Raw genomic sequence first — 24,275 nt, forward strand, 5'->3', positions numbered from 1 at the left:
CATCACAAGTGAATAATCCGATTTGTTTTAGGGGAAACCATGAATATCGGGTTTGTTTTGGGAGGTGATAAGTCTCATTAGAGTCACAATTTGTCTAGCAGATGTTCTCTTCTTTCTAAATGTTATTTTGTTATTTTGAAAGGCTTAATAAGCAGATCTTCCCTTCCTATACCTCCTTCCCTGCACCCTCCAAACCAGCCAATCCAGGGCACCATCACCTCCTTCGGTTTTTACGTTGGTGATGTCTCCTTCACATTGGGCCTTCCTCTCTAGTTCCTCCACTGTGTTCAAATTAGTAATCAAAAATCTGCCAAAAAACAAGAGTCCAGGGCCAGATGGCCTTCCAGGGGAATTCTACCAGACATTTAAGGAAGAGTTAACACCTATTCTCTTGAAGATGTTCCAAAATATAGAAAGGGAAGGAAAACTTCCAAACTCTTTTTATGAAGCCAGCATTACCTTGATTCCAAAACCAGACAGAGACCCCACTAAAAAGGAGAACTATAGACCAATTTCCCTGATGAATATGGATGCAAAAATCTTCAAGATATTAGCCAACCGGACCCAACAATATATTAAAAAAATTATTCACCACGACCAAGTGGGATTTATACCTGGGATGCAGGGCTGGTTCAATATCTGCAAAACACTTAACGTGATTCATCACATCAATAAAAGAAAGGACAAGAACCAGATGATCCTCTCAGTAGATGCAGAGAAAGCATTTGACAAAATACAGCACCCTTTCTTGATAAAAACCCTGAAGAAAGTAGGGGTAGAAGGAGCATACCTTGAGATCATAAGCCATATATGAACGACCCAATGCTAATATCCTCAATGGGGAAAAACTGAGCTCTTTCCCCCTAAGGTCAGTAACAAGACAGGGATGTCCACTCTCGCCACTGTTACTCAGCATAGTATTGGAAGTCTTAGCCTCTGCAATCAGACAACACAAAGAAATAAAAGGCATCCAAATCGGCCAGGAGGAGGTCAAACTTTCACTCTTCGCAGATGACATGATACTCTATATGGACAACCCAAAAGATTCCACCAATAAACTGCTAGAACCGATTCATGAATTCAGCAAAGTCTCAGGATATAAAATCAATGCACAGAAATCGGTTGCATTCCTATACACCAACAATGAAGTGACAGAAAGAGAAGTCAAGGAATCGATCCCATTTACAGTTGCACAAAAAAACATAAAATACCTAGGAATAAATCTAACCAAAGAGGTGAGAAATCTATACACTGGAGACTAGAGAAAGCTTATGAAAGAAATTGAAGAAGACACAAAAAAATGGAAAAGATTCCATGCTCCTGGATAGGAAGAACAAATATTGTTAAAATGTCGATACTACCCAAAGCAGTCTACATATTCAATGCAATCCCTATCAAAGTAACACCAGCATTCTTCACAGAGCTAGAACAAATAATCCTAAAATTTGCATGCAACCAGAAACACCCCGAATAGCCAAAGCGATCTTCAAAAAGAAAATCAAAGCAGGAGGCATCACAATCCCAGACTTAAAGCTAGACTACAAAGCTCTAATCACCAGGACAGTATGGTACTGGCACAAGAACAGACACTCAGATCAATAGAACAGAATAGAGAACCCAGAAATGGACCCACAAACGTATGGCCAACTAATCTTTGACAAAGCAGGGAAAAATATCCAATGGAATAAAGACAGTCTCTTTAGCAAGTGGTGCTGGGAAAACTGGACAGCGACATGCAGAAGAATGAACCTGGGCCACTTTCTTACACCATACACAAGAAGAAACTCAAAATGGATGAAAGACCTCAATGGAAGACAGGAAGCCATCAAAATCCTCAAGGAGAAAGCAGGCAAAAACTTCTTTGATCTTGCCTGCAGCAACTTCTTACTCAACAAGTCTCCAGAGGCAAGGGGAACAAAAGCAAAAATGAACTACCGGGACCTCATCAAAATAAAAAGCTTCTGCACAGCAAAGGAAACAATCAGCAAAACGAAAAGGCAACTGACAGAATGGGAGAAGATATTTGCAAATGACATATCAGATAAAGGGTTAGTATCCAAAATCTGTAAAGAACTTATCAAACTCAACACCCACAAAACAAATAATCCAGTGAAGACATGGGTGAAAGACATGAATAGATACTTCTCCAAAGAAGACATCCAGATGGCCAACCGACACATGAGAAAATGCTCAACATCACTCGTCATAAAGGAAATACAAAACACAACCACAATGAGATACCACCTCACCCATGTCAGAATGGCTAACATCAACAACTCAGGGAACAACAGATGTTGGCAAGGATGCAGAGAGAGAGGATCTCTTTTGCACTGCTGGTGGGAATTCAAACTGGTGTAGCCACTCTGGAAAGCACTATGGAGGTTCCTCAAAAAATTAAACACAGAACTACCTTTTCACCCAGCAATTGTACTATTGTACTATTTAGGTATTTATCCAAGGGATACAGGTATGCTGTTTCGAAGGGACACATGCACCCCCATGTTTATAGCAGCAGTATAAACAATAGCCAAAGTATGGAAAGAACCCAAGTGTCCCTCGATGGATGAACTGATAAAGATGTGGTGTGTATGTATGGGTGTGTGTATATATATGTATATATACACATATATATACATATATATACACATACGTAGACGTATATATACATATATATACACACACCCATATATACATAGTGGAGTATTACTCGGCAATCAAAAAGAATGAAATCATGTCATTTGCAACTATGTGGACGGAACTGCAGGGTATTATGCTAAGTGAAATTAGTCAGTCAGAGAAAGACAAAAATCATATGACTTCACTCATATGAGGACTTTAATAGACAAAACAGATGAACATAAGGCAAGGGAAACAAAAATAATATAAAAACAGGGAGGGGGACAAAGCATAAGAGACTCATAAATATGGAGAACAAACTGAGGGTTGCTGGAGGGGTTGTGGGTGGGGGTATGGGCTAAATGGGTAAGGAGCATTAAGGAATCTACTCCTGAAATCACTGTTGCAGTGTATGCTAACTAATTTGGATGCAAATTTAAAAAAATAAAATAAAAAATAAAACAAGTTAAAATAAAAAAAAATCTTATTGAAATTTCATGCCTTTGTTCACATTCTTATACACCCACCCCCATTACTAGCATTTCCCTCCCGGTCTTCTCCACTGGACAAAATCCTACTAATCATTCAAGGCCCAGCCCCAAATCCATTTGAGTAGTGGATTTGCTGGCCTCCTGCATTGCTTCCTGTCATTCTGCTTGTCACTCTGAACTCCATCACAGAAGGCACTCAGTCAGATATATGCTGGGTGTTGTGAAATGAAGGTTAGACTGATTTCTCAATACAGGGGAAATTCAGGGTCAAAAGGAAAGCAAAAAAACCCACTAGTTTGTTTCAGAATGAATGATAAATTGACAACAGACTGGACTGGATTTTACACTTCCAGTCTCATATCTTTGAAACTATATGGGGAAGCTTCTCGAGCATGCTTAATATAGGGGACGCACATCAAGCCTTCCTTTGGGTTTAAGAAATATGACCCAGAGAGATGTGACCAATTGGAAGCCATCAATTAGAGGAGTAGTAGGCAAAAAAAAAAAAAAAATTATCTGGAAATATAGAAATTGAAGATACACACTGTGTGGGCTAGGATGAAAATCACACCTAGCCTTTAGATAGTGAAAATGTTGGTCAGCTGTGTCTGATGTTCACCTGGCTTCCTACTCCAATGTTCTCAGGTTCTTCATCGGTTGCTCCATTTTTACTGGTGCAAGAAAAGCTAAAACATTCAGGTATGACTTCCAGAGAAAAACGTCAGCAGACTTGTTGTGAACTATCTGATCATCTTCCCCCCTTGCAGGAGGAGCTTACGGTTTTTCTTACTGATGTGTAAGACTTCCGTGTAATTGGGCTCTTAACTCTTTTGTTAGCCATATTTATTGGAAATAAGTTTTTCCCAAATGGTTAGACACTTATTCCCACCCTTTCCTAAAAATCCATCATTCCTCGGTGATTTGAAATTGCCACCAAAGCTTTATCCTTAGCAAGGAGGACCACCAATAATGCACATCTCCAAATGCCACACAGGCTGTAAAGTGGGCTCAAGGTGGACCCAGGATGCTCCAAACCAACCGGACAATGACATACGGGAAACTAGTAGCTAAAAGCAGACCACGGACACCCAGGTGGCTCAGTCAGTTAAGCATATGACTTTGGCTTAGGTCATGATCTAACGGTTTGTAGGTTTGAGCCCTGAGTTGGGCTCTGTGCTGACAGCTCAGAGCCTAGAGCCTGCTTCAGATTCTGTGTCTCCCTCTCTCTCTGCCCCTCCCCTGCTCATTTCTGTCTCTCTCTCTCTCTCTCTCTCTCTCAAAAATAAAGAAAATAAACATTAAACAAACAAACAATAACCTGTGGTGATTCGGCAAGTTTATTCCTGAGAATAATAAAAAAGAATAATAATCTACAGACTATGGTCTTAGAGGATGTGGCCTATTTGGAGCATTTCCAAAATATGGTAAAACTCAGACTAACTTAAGCTATGATTTCTTTCACTGTGCATGAAACCCCATCCCTTGTGTTATGGTAAAAAAAAAAAAACTCACTAGGTCCCTGAGGAGTCTCCTCAGAATTAAATGGGAATTCACTGAGCTCAGAGAATTTTGGAGCTTCCTGGTTGAAATGCTTGAAAGTTGGCATCCTGTTCTTCAGACTCATGTCTCAGGCTCTCATTTCACTCAGAAAGTATCTGCTCAAAATCAGTTCTTTTTCCTGTCACTCACTTCAAACAACTTATTTTACTTCTGATTTATCAGCATGCAGCCTCGTGGCTGACCAAGCAAGTGATTATGCAAAGCAGAAGTCCTACAGCAAGAAAGGTAAGTCCATTTGGAAAGTTTGTTAGAGTTTCCTAAAACACAAGCTAGCTTGCAGTGGCAGACAAGAGGTACTATGAACCCAATGTTCATGGGAAACCAGTGAAGTCTCAGGGATTGAGGGCAATCACCTGGGTGACCAAGCTGATGAAAGCTGCATGGGCAATAAAGGGCCATTTGGCAACCCACTTGCAGGCAGAGGCTGAGGACGATGACCTCCCTGGTCAACCTTAGAAAGTGAAGTATGCAATACAGTCAATACAGACCATACTGCCAGACCAACTCCCCAGCTGTCAGTCAACTCCCCAAGGCTGTTCAGCTTCATGCATCCTTCCAGGAGGGCGGGCTACCCCCTTCCCTCTAGAAGTGGGTCTCTATTTCTTTTATATGTTATAAGCCTTGATCTTTCTATGGTTGGCTCTCACTGAGCCTCCCATGCTCTCCCGGCTGTATCTCCACTGTGGGTTCCAGCTCTGCATCTAACTCCAACCCTATCTGAGTGGCTTCTCCATGAGACCTGCAGGGCTCAGCAGCAGCAGCCTGGGGGTGGAGGGAGAGGAGGCCAGAGGAGTGGCTGTAGAAATGAGGGGAAGTGGAGGAAGATGGAGGAAATGGAGACTGAGATATAGTCTCATGAGATTGGTATGGGGCTGGTCCTTTTGCCTTTGTGGAGTTCCTTCAGCCTCTATCTTATCTAATCCAGCCAATTATTTCAGATGCACCAAACTCAGACTGATAGACCAGATGGCTATGTATTAATTTTCCAAGAGAAATCCAGTAAGAATGCTGATGAACACAGATCACAGGCAGCCAAGTCAGACTCAGCTGGTTTGTACCCTTGGTAGCAAGCTGGAGACAGGCTGGAGTCTTGGAACCTGACAGCCCCATGCACCATCTCCCTTACAGGGCCATACACAGTGTGGACGTGTATGTTCTGCGACCAGGACCAGCACGTGGTCTTCCTTGTTCAGCTCAGGACTTGCACTGCCCAGCCAATGCCCCTTCCTAGGCTCCGTGATAACAATTCCCCTGCCCTGCACACTGCCCTTCTTTAGCCAGAAGGCAACATAATGAAGTATCTCCCACTGTCCCTGACCATCACCAGCATGGCAAAGTCCCTGCAAACCACAAGGGCCCTGGACTCATCTGGTGCTAATCTCTATAGGATCCCAAGACACAGCTAACACAACCCACCCCCCAAAAAGCCAAATTCCCTTGGCTCTTGAAACTCAGCCCTCTTTCAGGTTCTTGGGTCCACTCTTCACCAGAAGGCACTTTGGACACAGGGAGTCACAGCTGGTGGCTAAGAGTTTTGACTGCTTTGCCCTCAGCCCCATCCACTCTGCTGCATACACCTACTAACAAGTCCTTGGCTAGGGAGGGTCCTGGGGGCTGGGGAGGACGTTTGTGCTCTCCAGCTCTGATCCCTGGAGCTCTGGCCACCATCTGGAAGCCTTGAGTCTGGTCAATGTTGCCTTACTCTGCCCAGTTCACCAAGACTCAGGATGGCTGCTTCCAGGGACTATAGGACAGAGCTAACCCGCCAGGCCACACACCACTTCTCTCAAGTCTGGCAGAGATAGACTTTTTCAGGCCAAGCTCACAAATCCTGAATCCTGTTAACCCAAAGGATACGCGCCCAGGGACACAGAGAAATGGCACCCTTTCCCTCCCCCAAAATCTCTGTACCTCACCCAAGTGAATGCGTTCAGTCAAAGTTAAGAAAGCAGTTTTACAGACCCAGTTGCCTTCTTAAAAATCTCAGGGCCATTGACCATTTCTACTCCTGTAAGCCTTGGCACCTCTCCTTAGAACAGAATTATGCCCTAGGGTTTGGCCATAAAGTCAAATAGCCCTGTCAGAAGGACCCAGGAAATACCGTAGTGGGGTTTAAAGTTTATCATTGATTTTTTTTCTTTAGCAACTTGTAGTAGGCAGAAATCTAAAATGGCCCACAATCCCTGCCCCCTAGTGTTCACATCAGATGTCCCCCTCCATTGGAACTTATTTCTAACCAACAGAATACAGCACAAGTGAAAGGATTTTATAGACATAATTAAGGCCAATTAGTTAATTTTTAATTAAATTCATTATTTTTTAACGTTTATTTATTTTTGAGAGAGAGAGAGAGAGAGCACGCGCACACACGAGCAGGGGAAGGGCAGAGAGAGGGGGACAAAAGATTTGAAGCAGGCTCTGCGCTGACAGCAGAGAGCCTGATGTGGTGCTCAACTCACAAACCATGAGCTCATGACCTGAGATGAAGTCGGACACTTAACCAATTGAGCCACCCAGGTGCCCCAATTTTTAGTTCGTTAAAAAGGAGATTATCCTGGGTGGGCCTAACTTAGATGAAAGCCCTTTAAAAGAGGGACTGAACACCTCCCTGCAGTCATAGATTCTCGTTGCTGGCTTGATGAACTAGACAGTTGTGTTCAGGAAGGCCATGTGGCAGACAAACAGGCATCCAGGCATCTAGGACCTGAGCCACCAGCCACCAGCCAGCAAAATGTTGGGAACCCCCCCCCCCAGCCCTACAACCACAAGGAAATGAACACTGCCAACAATCTATATAAGCACGTTACAGAAATTTTCCTCAGTCGAACCTCCAGCTGAAAATGCAACCTAGCCAATACCTTGACTGCAGACTTTTGATACCTTGAGCAGAGAATCCAACTAAACTAAACCTGGACTCTTGACCCATACAAACTGGGGCATAGTAAGTGTGTATTGTTTTAAGCCACTAAGTTTGTGGTAATTTGATACATAGCAAATAGAAAATTAACACATGGCTATAAGCATATATAGTCTTTACTATATTTCTCTTATAAAAATTCACTTTCTAGTTTCTAGTTGTCTCCCAAAGTCACATTACCAAAGATTCACAAAAAGCTTTTAAGAAATCTGAATCACTACTGTGCAGCAAGGAAAAATGAACTCAATAATAAGCAGCTTCGGGAAAATTTCAGAAGGCCAAATATGTAGGGGTGCTTGGGTGGCTCAGTCAGTTAAGCACCTGACTCGATTTCAGCTCAGGTCATGATCTCATGGTTCATGAGTTCGAACCTGGCAGTGGGCTCTGTGCTAACAGTGTGGAGCCTGCTTGGGATTCCCTCCTTCTCTCTCTGTCCCTCCCCTGCCCACTCTCTATTTCTCTCTCAAAAATAAATACACATTAAAAAAAAGAAGAAAGAAAGCCAGATATGTAATGTTTAAGTTAATGGCTGGCAACAGAATTAAGGAGGAAAATATTTTTGTTTAAAATAATACTTTGGTGGGGTGCTTGGGTGGGTCAGTCGGTTGAGCGTCCAACTCTTGATTTTGGCTCAGGTCATGCTCTTAGGGCTGTGGGATCAAGCCCTGTGTTGGGCTCTATACTGAGCATAAAGTCTGCTTAAGATTCTGTCTCTCTCTCTCTCCCTTTTCCCCAACCATCTGCTTGTGCTCCCTTGCTCTAAAATAAAATGAAAAAAAAAAATCACAACAAAATAAGAAGATAAACACTCAAAAGACTCACTTTCACCCTGTCCACCTCCACCCCATTATTCCTTGCTCTATTTGTAACCATTTTCATTAATTCACTGTTATTGTTCCAGTGTTTCTTTATATAAAATTGAATACATATTTTCATTTCCCCTCTTACACAAAGCATAGCATACCATATCCAGTATTCTCTACCTTGCTCTTCTCATTGAAACAATATATCTTAGAGGGATTCCTGGGTGTCTCAGTTAAGTGTCCAACTTCAGCTCAGGTCATGATCTCATGGTTTGTGGGTTCAAATCCCATGTCAGGCTCTGTTCTGACAGCTCAGAGCCTGGAGCCTGCTTTGAATTCTGTTGTCTCCTTCTCTCTGCTCCTTCCCCACTCACACTGGGTGTGTGTCTCTCTCCCTCTCAAAAATAAACATTAAAAAAAAAACAATATATCTTACAAATCTCTCCATATCAGTACATAAAGCTCTTCTCCATTCCCTTTCCACAACTGCATGGTTATTCCACTGTGTTACATGGAGATATCATTGTTCATTTCCTCCGGGGAGGCATATGGGTTGTTTCTCTGCTTTTTTGATTATGAACTAGGTCACAGCAAGTAACCCTGTACATGTGTCATTTTCAACATATGCAAGTGAACCTACAAGAAGTGGGAATTCTGAGTTACAGGATAAAGGCACCTGGACAAAGGCAATGTAAGTATTGCCAGGTTCCCTTCCTTTTCATAGAGGTTGTACCATTCCATAACCTCTCTAACAATGTTTGAGTGCCTGCTTCCCCACAGCCTCAAAAGGAAGTATGTTGGGGGAGGAGCCAAGATGGCAGAATAGCATGGAAGCTTTTTGTGTGTTTCACATCCATGAAATACAGCCAGACCAACACTAAACCATCCTACACACCTAGAAAACTGATTGGAGGATTAACACAACAATCTGCACAACCTGAACCACAGAATTCAGCAGGCACGCGGCGCGGAGAGCTGAACTTGGGGAGCGAGAAGCCACAAAAGGTAAGGAACCCCTTTTGCAGGTGGAGAGAGGACAGAGACTGGGGAGGGGGGAGCATACGGGAAAAGCACCCGTTCCCAAAAGCAGCTGGAGAGAAAGTGGGAAATTGGAAACAGCCGCAGGGACTAAACTAAAAAGGGAGAAAGGAGAGAGGGCTTAAACTCCATTAAGACTGTAAACAAGGGGAGCACAAAGGCTGCAACTCCGCAGCTCGATACCTGGTGGTGCTCTGGTGGGAAGGGCGAATCCCCAGGAACAGAGTGGAGTCCGGGAGGTTCTGAGGCCACATGGGGAAAAGCGGTTCCACTGCTGGAAGGGACATTTGGTAGAGACTGAAGCCACCTGGTCCCAGCAGACCCCAGAAGGCAGCCACATTCGCTGGTACTGGGGCAAGGTCGTTGAGGGTGAAGTCTGGTGCCAGATGTGTGTAGTGATTTTCCATAATCCCTGAAACGCTGCTGCTACACTGTCTCATGAACTTTTTCTGGGGCGGGCTGGCACCTGGCTGCAGTCTCGGGGCACCGTCAACAGCAGGGTCCAGCAGGCATTCCTGGTTGCAGCCGACATTTGGCCATTGCTCATTCAGCCATTGCTCGGTGAGACCCTCCTGCAGAGGGGCGGAACGGGTCAAACCCACAGTCCTTCGGAAGCAAGGGGCCGGGGAAAACAGCCGCATCTGAGACAAAACTTGGGAGAAGGTACTGCCTGGGGCCTGGTCACAGAGAGTGAAAAAGTGGGGAGTGGACGAGAGCTGAAGACAGAGGACCGGTACACAATTGCTGATCCGGGAGAACAGAACAGGTAACTGGGTGGCGCCATTTTCACCGCTCCCGCGCATGCGCATACGCACCTACGAGCACTGCAACAATCCACCCCAGTAGGCTAGCAGCGCCATCTAGTGGAGAGTGGAGCTGTTACACCGAGCCCCGCCCAACTGGGCCAACTTTGCTCTTCAAGAACACAAGCCTCATACCGGCTTAATTTATGGACTATAAAGAGCTACGTAGACTGACTTCTAGGGGAAAACAAAGCAATTTCAGTCCTACTTCAATCTGTTAGCAGGTTCATCTATTATATATTTTTTCTTTTTCCTTTTTCTCTTTTACAATTCTTTTCTTTTTCTTGAATACAGAAAGAGAAAAAATTCACTTTTATTTCCAATTTTTATTAAAAATATCCGTCTTTAAGTTTTATTACTATATTTTTTACTTTTGTGTAAATTTTTTCAAATTCTACTTTACTTCCATCATTTTATTATAGTCTACTTCAGTGTACTCACCTTTTCAAATTTTCAATTTCCTTTTTTTCTTTTTTTTGTCTTTTTCATTTCTTTTTCTTGAATGCAGAAAGAGAAAAACTTCACTTTTACTTCCAATCTCTTTTAAAAATATTTTTAATTTTTATTACTATATTTTTTGCTTTCATGTAAATTTTTTCAAATTTTTACTCCCATCATTTTATTTTACTCTACTACAGTGTATTCACTTTTTCAAATTTTCAAACGATTTCTTTTTTCTTTTTTTTATTCTTCTCTTTTTCGTTTCTTTTCTTTTTTCTTAAATACAGACAATGAAAAAATTCATATTTATTTTTAATTTTTATTAAATATATTTTTCTTTAATTTTTTCTACTATATTCTTTCCTTTTGCATGTATTTTTTCAAATTCTATTTTACCCCCCATCTCATTTTAGTCTACTTCAGTGTATTCATTTTTTTAATTCTCAAACGATTTCCTTCCACCACCCCCCCTTTTTTTCTCTCGAATCTGTCAAACCACTTTTAACACCCAGACCAAAACACACCTAGGATCTAGCATCATCTATTCGATTTGCGTGTGTGTGTTTAATTTTTAATTTTAATATTTTTTTAATCTTTTTTAATTTCAATTTTTCTACCTCATTAATTCCCTTTCTCCCTTCAAAATGACAAAAAGAAGGAATTCACCCCAAAAGAAAGAGCATGAAGAGACGACAGCCAGGGATTTAACCAACACAGATACAAGCAAGATGTCTGAATCAGAATTTAGAATCACGATAATAAGAATACTAGCTGGAGTCGAAAATAGATTAGAATCCCTTTCTGCAGAGATAAAAGAAGTAAAAAATAGCCAGAATGAAATAAAAAATGCTATAACTGAGCTGCAATCACAGATGGATGTAGCGGCAGCAAGGATGGACAATGCAGAACAGAGAATCAGCGATATAGAGGACAAACTTACAGAGAATAACAAAGCAGAAAAAAAGATGGAGATTAAGGCAAAAGAGCACGATTTTAAGAACTAGAGAAATCAGTGACTCATTAAAAAGGAACAACATCAGAATCATAGGGGTCCCAGAAGAGGAAGAGAGAGAAATAGGGGTAGAAGGGTTATGTGAGCGAATCATAGCAGAAAACTTCCCTAACCTGGAGAAAGACACAGACATCAAAATCCAGGAAGCACAGAGGACCCACATTAGATTCAACAAAAACTGACCATCAACAAGGCATACCATAGTCAAATTCACAAAATACTCAGGCAAGGAGAGAATCATGAAAGCAGCAAGGAAAAAAAAAGCCCCTAACCTACAAGGGAAGACAGATCAGGTTTGCAGCAGACCTATCCACAGAAACTTGGCAGGCCAGAAAGGAGTGGCGGGATATATTCAGTGTGTTGAATCAGAAAAATACGCAGCCAAGAATTCCTTATCCAGCAAGGCTGTCATTCAAAATAGAAGAAGAGATAAAAAGTTTCCCAGACAAACAAAAATTAAAGGAGTTTGTGACCACTGAACCAGCCCTGCAAGAAATTTTAAGGGGGACTCTCTGAGGGGAGAAAAGATGAAAAGAAAATATGTACATATATAAATAAATACCAAAAGCAACAAAAGATTAGAAAGGACCAGAGAACACCACCAGAAACTCCAACTCAATGAGCATCAAAATGGCAATAAATTCATATCTTTCAGTACTCACTCCAAACGTCAATGGACTCAATGCTCCCATCAAAAGACAGGGTAACAGAATGGATAAGAAAACAAGATCCATCTATATGCTGTTTACAAGAGACCCACTTTAGACCTAAAGACACCTTCAGATTGAAAATAAGGGGATTGAGAACCATCTATCATGCTAATGGTCAAAAAAAGAAAGCCGGAGCAGCCATACTTATATCAGACAATTTAGACTTTAAAGACTATATCAAGAGATGCAGAAGGGTGTTATATCATAATCAAGGGGTCTATAGACCAAGAAGACCTAACAACTGTAAACATTTATGCACCAAATGTGGAAGCACCCAAATATATAAATCAATTAATCACAAACATAAAGAAACTGATTGATAGTAATACCATAATAGTAGGAGACTTCAATACCCCACTCACAGCAATGGACAGATCATCTAATCAAAAAATCGACGAGGAAACAATGGCTTTGAATGACACACTGGACCAGATGGACTTAACAGATATATTCAGAACATTTCATCCTAAAGCAGCAGAATATACATTCTTCTCCAGTGCACATGGAACGTTCTCCAGAATAGACCATATACCGGGACACAAATCAGCCCTAAGTAAGTACAAAAAGATCAAGATCATACCATGCATATTTTCAGACCATAACACTAAGAAACTCGAAATCAAACACAAGAAAAAATTTTGAAAGGTAACAAATACTTGGAGACTGAAGAACATCCTACTAAGGAATGAATGGGCTAACCAAGCAATTAAAGAGAAAATTAAGAAGTATATGGAAGTCAATGAAAATGATAACACCACAACCCAAAGCCTCTGGGACGCAGCAAAGGCGGTCATAGGAGGAAAGTATATAGCAATCCAGGCCTTCCTAAAGAAGGAAGAAAGATCTCAGATACACAACCTAACCTTATGCCTTAAGGAGCTGGAAAAAGAACAGCAAATAAAACACAAAACCAGCAGAAGACAGGAAATAATAAAGATTAGAGCAGAAATTAATGCTATCAAAACCAAAAAAGCAGTAGAACAGATCAATGAAACCAGAAGCTGGTCTTTGAAAGAATTAACAAAATTGATAAACCATTAGCCAATTTGATCAAGAAGAAAAAGGAAAGGACCCAAATAAATAAAATCAAGAATGAAAGAGGAGAGATCACAACCAACAAAACAGAAATAAAAACAATAAGAGAATATTATGAGCAATTATATGCCAATAAAATGGGTAATCTGGAAGAAATGGACAAATTCCTAGAAACATATACACTACCAAAACTGAAACAGGAAGAAATAGAAAATTTCAACAGACCCATAACCAGTAAGGAAATCAAATTAGTAATCAAAAATCTGCCAAAAAAACAAGAGTCCAGGGCCAGATGGCCTTCCAGGGGAATTCTACCAGACATTTAAGGAAGAGTTAACACCTATTCTCTTGAAGATGTTCCAAAAAATAGAAAGGGAAGGAAAACTTCCAAACTCTTTCTATGAAACCGGCATTACCTTGATTCCAAAACCAGACAGAGACCCCACTAAAAAGGAGAACTATAGACCAATTTCCCTGATGAATATGGATGCAAAAATCTTCAAGATATTAGCCAATCGGATCCAACAATACATTAAAAAAATTATTCACCACGACCAAGTGGGATTTATACCTGGGATGCAGGGCTGGTTCAATATCCACAAAACACTTAATGTGATTCATCACATCAATAAAAGAAAGGACAAGAACCAGATGATCCTCTCAGTAGATGCAGAGAAAGCATTTGACAAAATACAGCATCCTTTCTTGATAAAAACCCTGAAGAAAGTAGGGGTAGAAGGAGCATACCTTGAGATCATAAGCCCTATATGAACGACCCAATGCTAATATCCTCAATGGGGAAAAACTGAGCTCTTTCCCCCTAAGGTCAGTAACAAGACAGGGATGTCCACTCTCGCCACTGTTACTCAGCATAGTATTGGAAGTCTTAGCCTCTGCAATCAGACAACACAAAGAAATAAAAGGCATCCAAATCGGCCAGGAGGAGGTCAAACTTTCACTCTTCACAGATGACATGATACTCTATATGGACAACCCAAAAGATTCCACCAATAAACTGCTAGAACCGATTCATGAATTCAGCAAAGTCTCAGGATATAAAATCAATGCACAGAAATCGGTTGCATTCCTATACGCCAACAATGAAGCAACAGAAAGAGAAGTCAAGGAATCGATCCCATTTACAGTTGCACAAAAAAACATAAAATACCTAGGAATAAATCTAACCAAAGAGGTGAGAAATCTATACACTGAAGACTAGAGAAAGCTTATGAAAGAAATTGAAGAAGACACAAAAAAATGGAAAAGATTCCATGCTCCTGGATAGGAAGAACAAATATTGTTAAAATGTCGATACTACCCAAAGCAGTCTACATATTCAATGCAATCCCTATCAAAGTAACACCAGCATTCTTCACAGAGCTAGAACAAATAATCCTAAAATTTGCATGCAACCAGAAACACCCCGAATAGCCAAAGCGATCTTCAAAAAGAAAATCAAAGCAGGAGGCATCACAATCCCAGACTTAAAGCTAGACTACAAAGCTCTAATCACCAAGACAGTATGGTACTGGCACAAGAACAGACACTCAGATCAATGGAACAGAATAGAGAACCCAGAAATGGACCCACAAACGTATGGCCAACTAATCTTTGACAAAGCAGGGAAGAATATCCAATGGAATAAAAACAGTCTCTTCAGCAAATGGTGCTGGGAAAACTGGACAGCGACATGCAGAAGAATGAACCTGGGCCACTTTCTTACACCATACACAAGAAGAAACTCAAAATGGATGAAAGACCTCAATGGAAGACAGGAAGCCATCAAAATTCTCAAGGAGAAAGCAGGCAAAAACTTCTTTGACCATGTCTGCAGCAACTTCTTACTCAACAAGTCTCCAGAGGCAAGGGAAACAAAAGCAAAAATGTACTACCGGGACCTCATCAAAATAAAAAGCTTCTGCACAGCAAAGGAAACAATCAGCAAAACTAAAAGGCAACTGACAGAATGGGAGAAGGTATTTGCAAATGACATATCAGATAAAGGGTTAGTATCCAAAATCTGTAAAGAACTTATCAAACTCAACACCCACAAAACAAATAATCCAGTGAAGACATGGGTGAAAGACATGAATAGACACTTCTCCAAAGAAGACATCCAGATGGCCAACTGACACATGAAAAAATGCTCAACATCACTCATCATAAAGGAAATACAAAACACAACCACAATGAGATACCACCTCACCCCTGTCAGAATGGCTAACATCAACAACTCAGGGAACAACAGATGTTGGCAAGGATGCAGAGAGAGAGGATCTCTTTTGCACTGCTGGTGGGAATTCAAACTGGTGTAGCCACTCTGGAAAGCACTATGGAGGTTCCTCAAAAAATTAAACACAGAACTACCTTTTCACCCAGCAATTGCACTACTAGGTATTTATCCAAGGGATACAGGTATGCTGTTTCAAAGGGACACATGCACCCCCATGTTTATAGCAGCACTATCAACAATAGCCAAAGTATGGAAAGAGCCCAAATGTCCATTGATGGATGAATGGATAAAGAAGATGTGGTGTGTGTGTGTGTGTGTGTGTGTGTGTGTGTGTGTGTGTGTGGTGGAGTATTACTTGGCAATCAAAAAGAATGAAATCATGCCATTTGCAACTATGTGGATGGAACTGCAGGGTATTATGCTAAGTGAAATTAGAGAAAGACAAAAATCATATGACTTTACTCATATGAGGACTTTAAGAGACAAAACAGATGAACATAAGGGAATGGAAACAAAAATAATATAAAAACAGGGAGGGGGACAAAACAGAAGAGACTCATAAATATGGAGAACAAACTGAGGGTTGCTAGAGGGGTTGTGGGAGGGGAATGGGCTGAATGGGTAAGGGGCATTAAGGAATCTACTCCTGAAATCATTGTTTCACTATATGCTAACTAATTTGGATGTAAATTTAAAAAAAATAAAAAATAAAATTAAAAAAAAAAGGAAGTTTTTTGGGGGCACCTGGCTCAGTCAGTTGAGCATCTGACTCTTGATTTTTGCTCAGGTCATGATCCCAGGGTCATAGAATTGAGCCTCGCATTGGGCTCTGTGCTGGGCATTGAGCCTGCTTCAGATTCTCTCTCTCTCCCTCTGCCACTCTACCCCATTCATGATCGCTCTCTCAAAAAAAAAAAAAAAAAAAAAAAAAAAAAAAAAAAAAAAAAGAGTGTGTGGAGTGTGTTGTTAAACTTCTGGATTCCCCTCAAATTGATAGCTAAGAAATGATATCTTACTAATTTGCATTTTTCTTAAAAGTGAGGTTGAACATCTTTTTTTAAAAATGTTTTAGAGCCATTTGCATTTCTTTTTTGTGAGCTATAGTTTCATGTCCTTTGACCCCTAATTGGACTTTTTGTTTTGACCAAATTTCTAAGAAACTGAAAATAATAGGTTGCCAATACTTCCACATTCTAAAATGAGGTTTTTTAAATAGTCTTACGACACCTGATATCCAGGATGTAAAGTGATTTAAATGGAAAAGGTCAAAAGAGAGAAATTCCTTGGAGAAAGCCATTGGTGTCCCAAGAATTTTCAATCCCCCACCACAATGACAAGGGGATCTTTCCTCAGCCTGGAAAGAGAAGCTTCAAGGGGACCCCACACTCAGAGTTTCTGACTTGTGTCCCGTAAACCTTTGGAAGACACGCTGGCCTGGTAGCAGATTCCAAGGATAAGAAACTCAAGGGTCAAGAAGCTGAGGCTGTCAGGGCAGCAATAGGACAAAAAAGTGGGATCCACACTGGGAACAAGCTACACTTCCATTAATGGGAGGACAAAGGGTCAAATGAATAAGGAAACTTGTGTGGCTGGAGTGACCTGTGAGAGCAGGCGGTCCTCCATTTGGCATGGAAGGATCCCATGAGTCCAGTGGATACCTGGGAAAGTAATTATGTTGGGGGAGACACCTTGGTGTGACTTCTCCCAAAAAAGGACAGACTTCCAGGGCAGGACATCTCCAGGAACACCAGCAGTGAGAGGCCATGGGATACATGTTCAGGGGCAGGAGCTGAGGCAGTGACTTAAGAGGCCAGGATAACAAAATAGAAAATACCTAGATATACATAACACAAAATAAGCATAAGCTACCTTGTAAATTGAAAACTAGAATACTCTAGAGAGGGACACACACAAAATTAAATGGAGACATATTCCATGTTGTGAGATAGGAGCACTCTTTATTGACCACATGCCCCCCAACTCCAACCAAAAAAAATATTAAGATTTTGGGGGGAATATGACCAAATAATTCCTTAGTTTATGTATAATAAATATGTACACATGAATAAATATATAATAAGATCTGAGAATAATCTGAGAATTAACAGAAAGAGTGGTAACTTAATTTTACTTGGTACTAAAAATCCTATTTTAAAGTTAGAACAGGTGGTATTGGCACAGAAATAGATCAGCAGAACAAAGGAGAACATTCAGAAATAGACTTTGGTATCTAATTCAGTATATAATTCAAACCACTAGGGGAAAAAAGTCAGTGAATATTAATAGGACAACTGGCTAAAACCATTTAACAGCTTAATTTAAAGAAAAAAAAAAAAAAAAAAAAAAGATCCCCTCTGTCCCGAACCTCACTCTGTATACTAAAATAAATTTCAGATGGATTAAAGATTTAAATGTTTTTATTTTATTTTTTTTTTATTGTTTATTTATTTTTGAGACAGAGAGAGACAGAGCATGAGCTGGGGAGGGGCAGAGAGAGAAGGAGACACAGAAGCTGAAGCAGGCTCCAGGCTCTGAGCTGTCAGCACAGAGCCCGACGCGGCACTCGAACTCACGGACCGCGAGATCATGACCTGAGCGGAAGTTGGCCGCTTAACCGACTGAGCCACCCAGGCGCCCCTAGATTTAAATGTTTTTTAAAACTGCTGAATTATATTTATTACCTTGAGATTGGAAGGTCCCTCAAGCATGGCACCAAAGATACAATATATAAGGAAAAAATGGATAAATCTGACTACCTAAATTTTAAGGTATTGTGTGGCAAGATATGACACAATCAGGGTCAAAAGGGAGAATGATAAACTAGAAAATTTGTTTATAAAATATATGACAGCCAGGAATAAAAATTACTATGATACAAAGAGCTTTTCATATCAATAAAAGACAAACCAAGTACCGAGAAAAAAGGCAATCCACCCAGACAGAATTACAAATGACCAATCAACATGCAAAAATAAAGATATGCAAATAAAGCATGGAAACATCATTTTTCACCCATCAGATTAATCAAGATGAAAGATATCAACAGTGCCCAGTGGTGCTGAGGCTTTCTGCTAGTGAGATTGTAAACTGGTATAAACTTTCTGCTGAGATTCCTCTGACAATATGTAGTAAACGTAAAACATATATCATTTTCAATTTCACACAATTATACAATTTATATAAGAATAGTAAACATCTGGAAACATCCTAAATACATAATGCACAAAAGAGTATTGGCTAAATAAAATATGGCACAAAATTCTAATGCGGTCACCATTGACTGCATTTAAAAAATGTGCCCAGAAATGAAAGAAGCAGTTTACAAAACTACACATGTAGTTTGACCCCATGTTTGTAACCCAAAAAATGGGTTGCACCAAAAAATGTATGGATATGGATACACATGCATACACACACACATCACCAAAATGATTCATTTATTCTCCTTCTCTCTCTCAAACAATAGGAACACTGCTTTTTTAATTGATTTGCTTCAATGTATCACCTGTCCACATTAGGCACAAAGAAAGCCCCATCCTCTTTCCTCTCCAAAATGCAGCACTTCAGTTCAGCAACAACAGTCATGCAGGCAAAAGGCCCCTAAAGCACTAATTGATTGACTACTACTAACATTGGTTTTCTCTTAGATGAATAGAATGGAAAAAGAGAAGGTTTAGAAACTCCAAATGTGAGATCAGCAATAAAAAGGGAACACCTTTTTACTTCCTTTAACATCACTTTAAGTATTAACTTGATCCCAAACTAATGTGGAATTGCAAGATAATCACTTTTGCTCTGGTCTTGGGTTAAGTGCCCAGCTACAGTTTCAGGTCTTGAGTCAGAGACAAACTATTACCTATTTCCCCTAATTAACCTCCAACTCTTTGATGGTTTGTGGCTCCTTGTAGAAGAGATCTCGGGGGGAGATACCTTTTACTGAAAAGACAGATAAAAGAAGATCGGCTACAGTAGAAAGGTCAATGGTTAAAACACATATATGGAGAGAGAAACACAAAGGCCTGACTCTCCCCAAAACCAAAAGGGATGTCCAAAGGTGAGCTCAAGGCCAGTCAAATCCCAGGAATGAGGACTAGACTTGCATCAGACGACTCGGCCCCACAACTCAGGCCACATACCTGTCTGAACCCATTTCTCCATTCTAAAGTGGGAAAAACGGTAACCCCTAACCTTCCCACCACACACGACTGTTATGAGGATGGAATGGAAGAATGTGTATCAACAAAAACTCCAGTGGAGATAAACAAAAACCTCAGGCATGCAGACACACAAATCAGCCAGGGAACAATCTGCTCCTATCTGGTCAACCTCTAATTTTGATTCCTAACCTAGAAGGGAGCTCACAACTGGGTCTCGGTGCTCACTTCTACACGCTTCCCCATGACAGTCAATAGGGGGAGATCCTGCCTCCATCCTCAGCTTGGACCTGGCTTTATTTAGAGGCACTCCAAAGCGACTCCAAGTGCTGCCTGGGCAGCCCTTGGGCAGACAGACCCTGCATTCTCCCGGGAAGACCCACTATTGCTCTCCTGAGATGCCCTCCCCACCTTAACCACGAATCTGCTTGGGGGAAAAAAAAAAAAGAACAGTATTGTGGTAAAGCTCCCAGGTGAATTTAGAGGACCTCAAGCTGCCCGCCGCCATGTTTATGAGGAAACTGTTAGAAAAGAACTGCAGAAAGATATACATCCTTTCTGCAAACTTCAGCACCTGCTTCTGTTCAGTAATACTACTGAGCAACTGTGTTATGTACTCAGAAGTACAGTTTACCGAACATTTTACTTAATATTTAGTCAGTTATTTTACCCAGAAACTTTTGATACTGAGCAGGTGGGATTTCTTGCTTTCAACGACAACTTTGCCAAGTTCCCATGTGGACCACAGTAACTTCTTTGGCAGTTAATTGTAGAGCTGGAAATTAAGGGGGCTACAGAAACATATGGTGTTTACAGAACCAGTAAAACAACAACAACAACAACAACAACAATAATTAATTCAGATTCTCTCTTTGGATAGAGGAGACTTTAGGAAAAACCTTACTCATCAGAGACCCTACCCTACAGTAACCACAATAATTTGTAAGGATTCCAAATTTCATTCAAGAGCTGTGAAAATAGTATGAGTTTGAATAGCTGCACATAAAGATTAAAAGTAGAAAGGTATTTGTATTAGTCTTTTGAGAGCTCTACTCTATAAATCACCTAAGATGAGAGCAGGAAAGTTTCTAAACACTCATCTGCGGTTGTAGGCCAAGGTAGTACCTCAGAGGACAAAAGACAACTATTCCTAATACTGCCTAAGCTGGCAGGGCCAGGGGCTGACAGCTGTTACTGAACATCCAGGTGTCAGGATATTACTTCCCTCTCTCTGACTCTTCCTAATTGAGGGGATATACTTGGACCTGGATCTCCCAGGGCAGCTTCATAGACAGTTTCCACCTGTTTCTACTGTTTCTATTGTTTCCTCATCTGCAATACACAAGCTCAGACCACACAGATCTGACCCTCACTAACACCCAGGAAGCTCATGGAGAGAGGACACACAAGTCCATCCTATCAGAAAGACTGTCCCTTTTCCTCAGGACTGCAACACTGCACAGTTCCAGGGCCACGTTCATATGCACCTTGCCCTGAGGTTATACAATATAACTGTCTCCTGGTTTCCACCCCCTTGCTTTTTATTCTCCAGGCCTAGAAGAGGGAGAAAAGGGATAATACCATTGTTACTCAGGAAAGCCACACGCCTCTGTCTTCTCCATTAATTTCTTACTGAGCCTTGGAATTACACCACCAGTTAGAGAAGACAGTTAAAGAACACGGATTCAGAGTTTAAAAGCCAAGTCTAGTACATTCCGTCTGTATATTCAGCAAGTTGACTGTGGGCCCACGGCTGCTTGCATTTAATGTGTCATGGCTCATGATAAAGGAACAGTCATAGTTACTGAGGTTGTAGGTAAAGGGGAAGATTACACATCACTCACATTCTTCCCCCTTCCCTATGAACACATGGATTCTGGCCACGGGCTTTATAACGTTTCAACCCATTGTTACTAAAGGAAGGCACAGGTCATTTATATCAGAGAGTAATAAAAAAGGTAGACAAGGCTGCTATAAACTTTGGTGTAGAAGAGAAGAACTGACTAAATTAACAGAATATTTTTATTGGAATGAAAACTTGTGGCTTTTGATTACCTATAAACCAATGGATCTGTATCAAAGCGACACTGCCTAACACACATTGCAGGGAACTTACTGGAGTCAGGCCGGGTTAGTATACTATTCGCATGTCGATCGATTGTAAGAAAAGGGTTGCTTCTAAAATGTTTGACAAGTTTGCCTACTGTCAATGAGCTCTATCCTTTTGAATGATCTCCTTCATAAAGGCAAATTCTAGCCCAAACTTAAGTCCCCCTCATCGCTCATTGTAAAAGGATGGATTCCAAATTAATTCAGAGATGCCATAAAGGAAGATGCAGAGACTCTCTTGTATTCAATGTCCAGAAGAGCTGACTCTCAGGTATCACTCAGAGGAAGACAAGGGTCCAGCCCACATGATCTTTAGCCTGCGGTCAATATTATATTGTATATCAAGGGTCTCACGTTCACACACAGAACTGGTTGTGTAGCAAGCAGAGAAGACATCAGCAATTCCTGAGTTTCCTCCTTTTGGGGAATTCCACAGAGGTATTCACCATCCTGAATCCAGAAACGGGACCAAGCTGGGAATGGAAAAAGTTGCAGACCCATACACACCTGGGTGGAAGTCACATGGGGCCTCTGTCTAGGCAGGCACCTGAGAAACAGCCATAACATCTGCCTCAGCACCGTGCATCCTCCACAGGTAGTGCCCGTCTGCAATCTAGATGTGGAGGAGGAAAAGAGTCCATTGACACACTCTGGTTTTCCCTTGGTGTATCTCTATCTGCAGCTCATGTACCCTCATGGGAAGCAGCATGGGAAATCAGCACAGCCATCACCAACCCTGCTCTTTTTCTGCACCAGAAGCGCATCTCCCTCCCTGCCCAAAGGTGTAGACTACTCGTGCCTTTCACCTGCTGAGTGCTGAGCCCAGGACAACCTCTGCCCACATCCCCTTTGGCTCTCCTCAATCCCAGCTGTTCTCATGACTCCAACCCCATCCTTCCGCCATTCCGCTCATTTCTCAAAAATGACAGTCTCACATACCACACGGCTGAGAAGGACAGGAATGCGAGAATAATCACAACAGCCACGGAGCCCAGCCCAACGCCCACCATCTGCTGCAGCATGAATGACGAATCTGCGGAACAAAACCACATGCTGAGCCCACAGCAGGAATCGTGGCCCTCCCAGGAGGCACAGGTGCACCTGTGCTCACTCCATTTTAACCCAGAGCGTGGCCCCATTTACTAAACCATCCCAAGAATGCTCAGAGTGCCTCTGTGTCCCCTGAGTTGGCCTGGAGGGTGTAGGGCCTAAGGAAAATACAGTTCCAAGGGATTTCTGAAGAGGAAATAGAAAACCAGGCCACATTCAAGTTACAAGGGATAAAAAAGCTCATCTTGTTGTGGATACAAATACAGCAGACCGTCTTGCTTGTATTGGTCCTCTCTCAACCAATTATGCCTGAAAGTTTTTATGGGCAGTTTTCGTTTGCATTGAGGAAGAAGTCATTCTGACATCGTTTGGATTTTTGCTCCAAAAATGATAGGTAGGTCCAGTGGTCAAACACAGCAAACAAATCCTCCCTGCTGGATAGAGTCATCTGTCATTTTCCCTGCACACCTACAAGGACAGCACCTCCCTGCTCTGCTCAGCAGGTTGCCATGAGGATAAAGTAAGAAAATTGATGTAAAACCTCTTTGGAGGACGTGTATATGTTCTCTTTGGGGGGTATCATATGTCAACCCCAGGGGGATGCTTTGTTATAAACCAAAAGACACCCACATTTGAGTTGCACATTTGGGCCAAGTGACTGAATCAGAGCATCATGTTCTACACTAAAGGGCTCATTTTCATTTGCAAACAACTTATTTAGCATTTACTATATGCCAAACACTGTTCTAATTACTTCTCCTAACTACCCAGTGAGGACTATAATAATAGTGTATTGCAATAATAGTGCCCAGCGTAATAACAGTACATGGGACACTATTATTATTATTATTCCCATTTTACAGATGAGGAATGGAGGCACGGAGTGGTTCAACAACTTGCCCAAAGTGACCTAGCTAATAAACAACAGAGCCAGATCCAAACCCAAGCTGTCTGGTTCCAGCATCTTTGCTTTTAACCATAACACCATGCTTTCCCAGTGCAGATCTGAATCTACATGGTCTACAGCAGAGAAGGTCATGTTCCCCCTCGTGTAGGCCCTGTCCTTTCCTGCACAGGCTGAGGATGATGGGGTCTCAGACTGTAGCAGTGTAAAAGACCAACTGTGCAATGGTGCCACCAGACATCGAAAAGATCTTGGGGGATGACCCTGCATGCATAGAATTAGAAAGAAAAATACCGAGGCACCTGGGTACCTCAGTCGGTTAAGCATCTGACTCTTGATTTCGGCTCAGGTCATGATCTCATGGTTTGTGGGACTGAGCCCCACATTGGGCTCTGCGCT

At 41.5% G+C, this 24,275-nt stretch overlaps 1 protein-coding gene across 8 annotated transcripts in view; it reads right to left on the bottom strand.

Moving 5' to 3' along the window:
* Positions 1–24,275, bottom strand: part of SUSD1 (sushi domain containing 1) — a 249,583-nt gene that overhangs the window by 97,322 nt on the left and 127,986 nt on the right. For 2 of the 8 annotated variants that reach the window (XR_008424309.1, XR_008424308.1), the window contains exons 16-17: positions 22,862–22,955; positions 22,430–22,535 (exon numbers count right to left, since the gene is read on the bottom strand). The exons of 5 other annotated variants lie outside the window; for them this stretch is intronic. Coding sequence is in view for 1 of the 3 variants with exons in the window: in XM_019454191.2 (XP_019309736.2) it covers position 22,535; positions 22,862–22,955 (95 nt within the window). In the remaining 2 variants the exon portion in view is untranslated. Of the gene's footprint in view, positions 1–21,821; positions 22,536–22,861; positions 22,956–24,275 lie in introns of those variants that run through there. One more of the 8 variants, XM_019454191.2, reaches the window with a different exon arrangement.

Source organism: Panthera pardus, unplaced genomic scaffold (assembly GCF_024362965.1).
Source record: "Panthera pardus isolate Hobbes unplaced genomic scaffold, ASM2436296v1 HiC_scaffold_20, whole genome shotgun sequence".
NCBI lineage: Eukaryota > Metazoa > Chordata > Mammalia > Carnivora > Felidae > Panthera > Panthera pardus.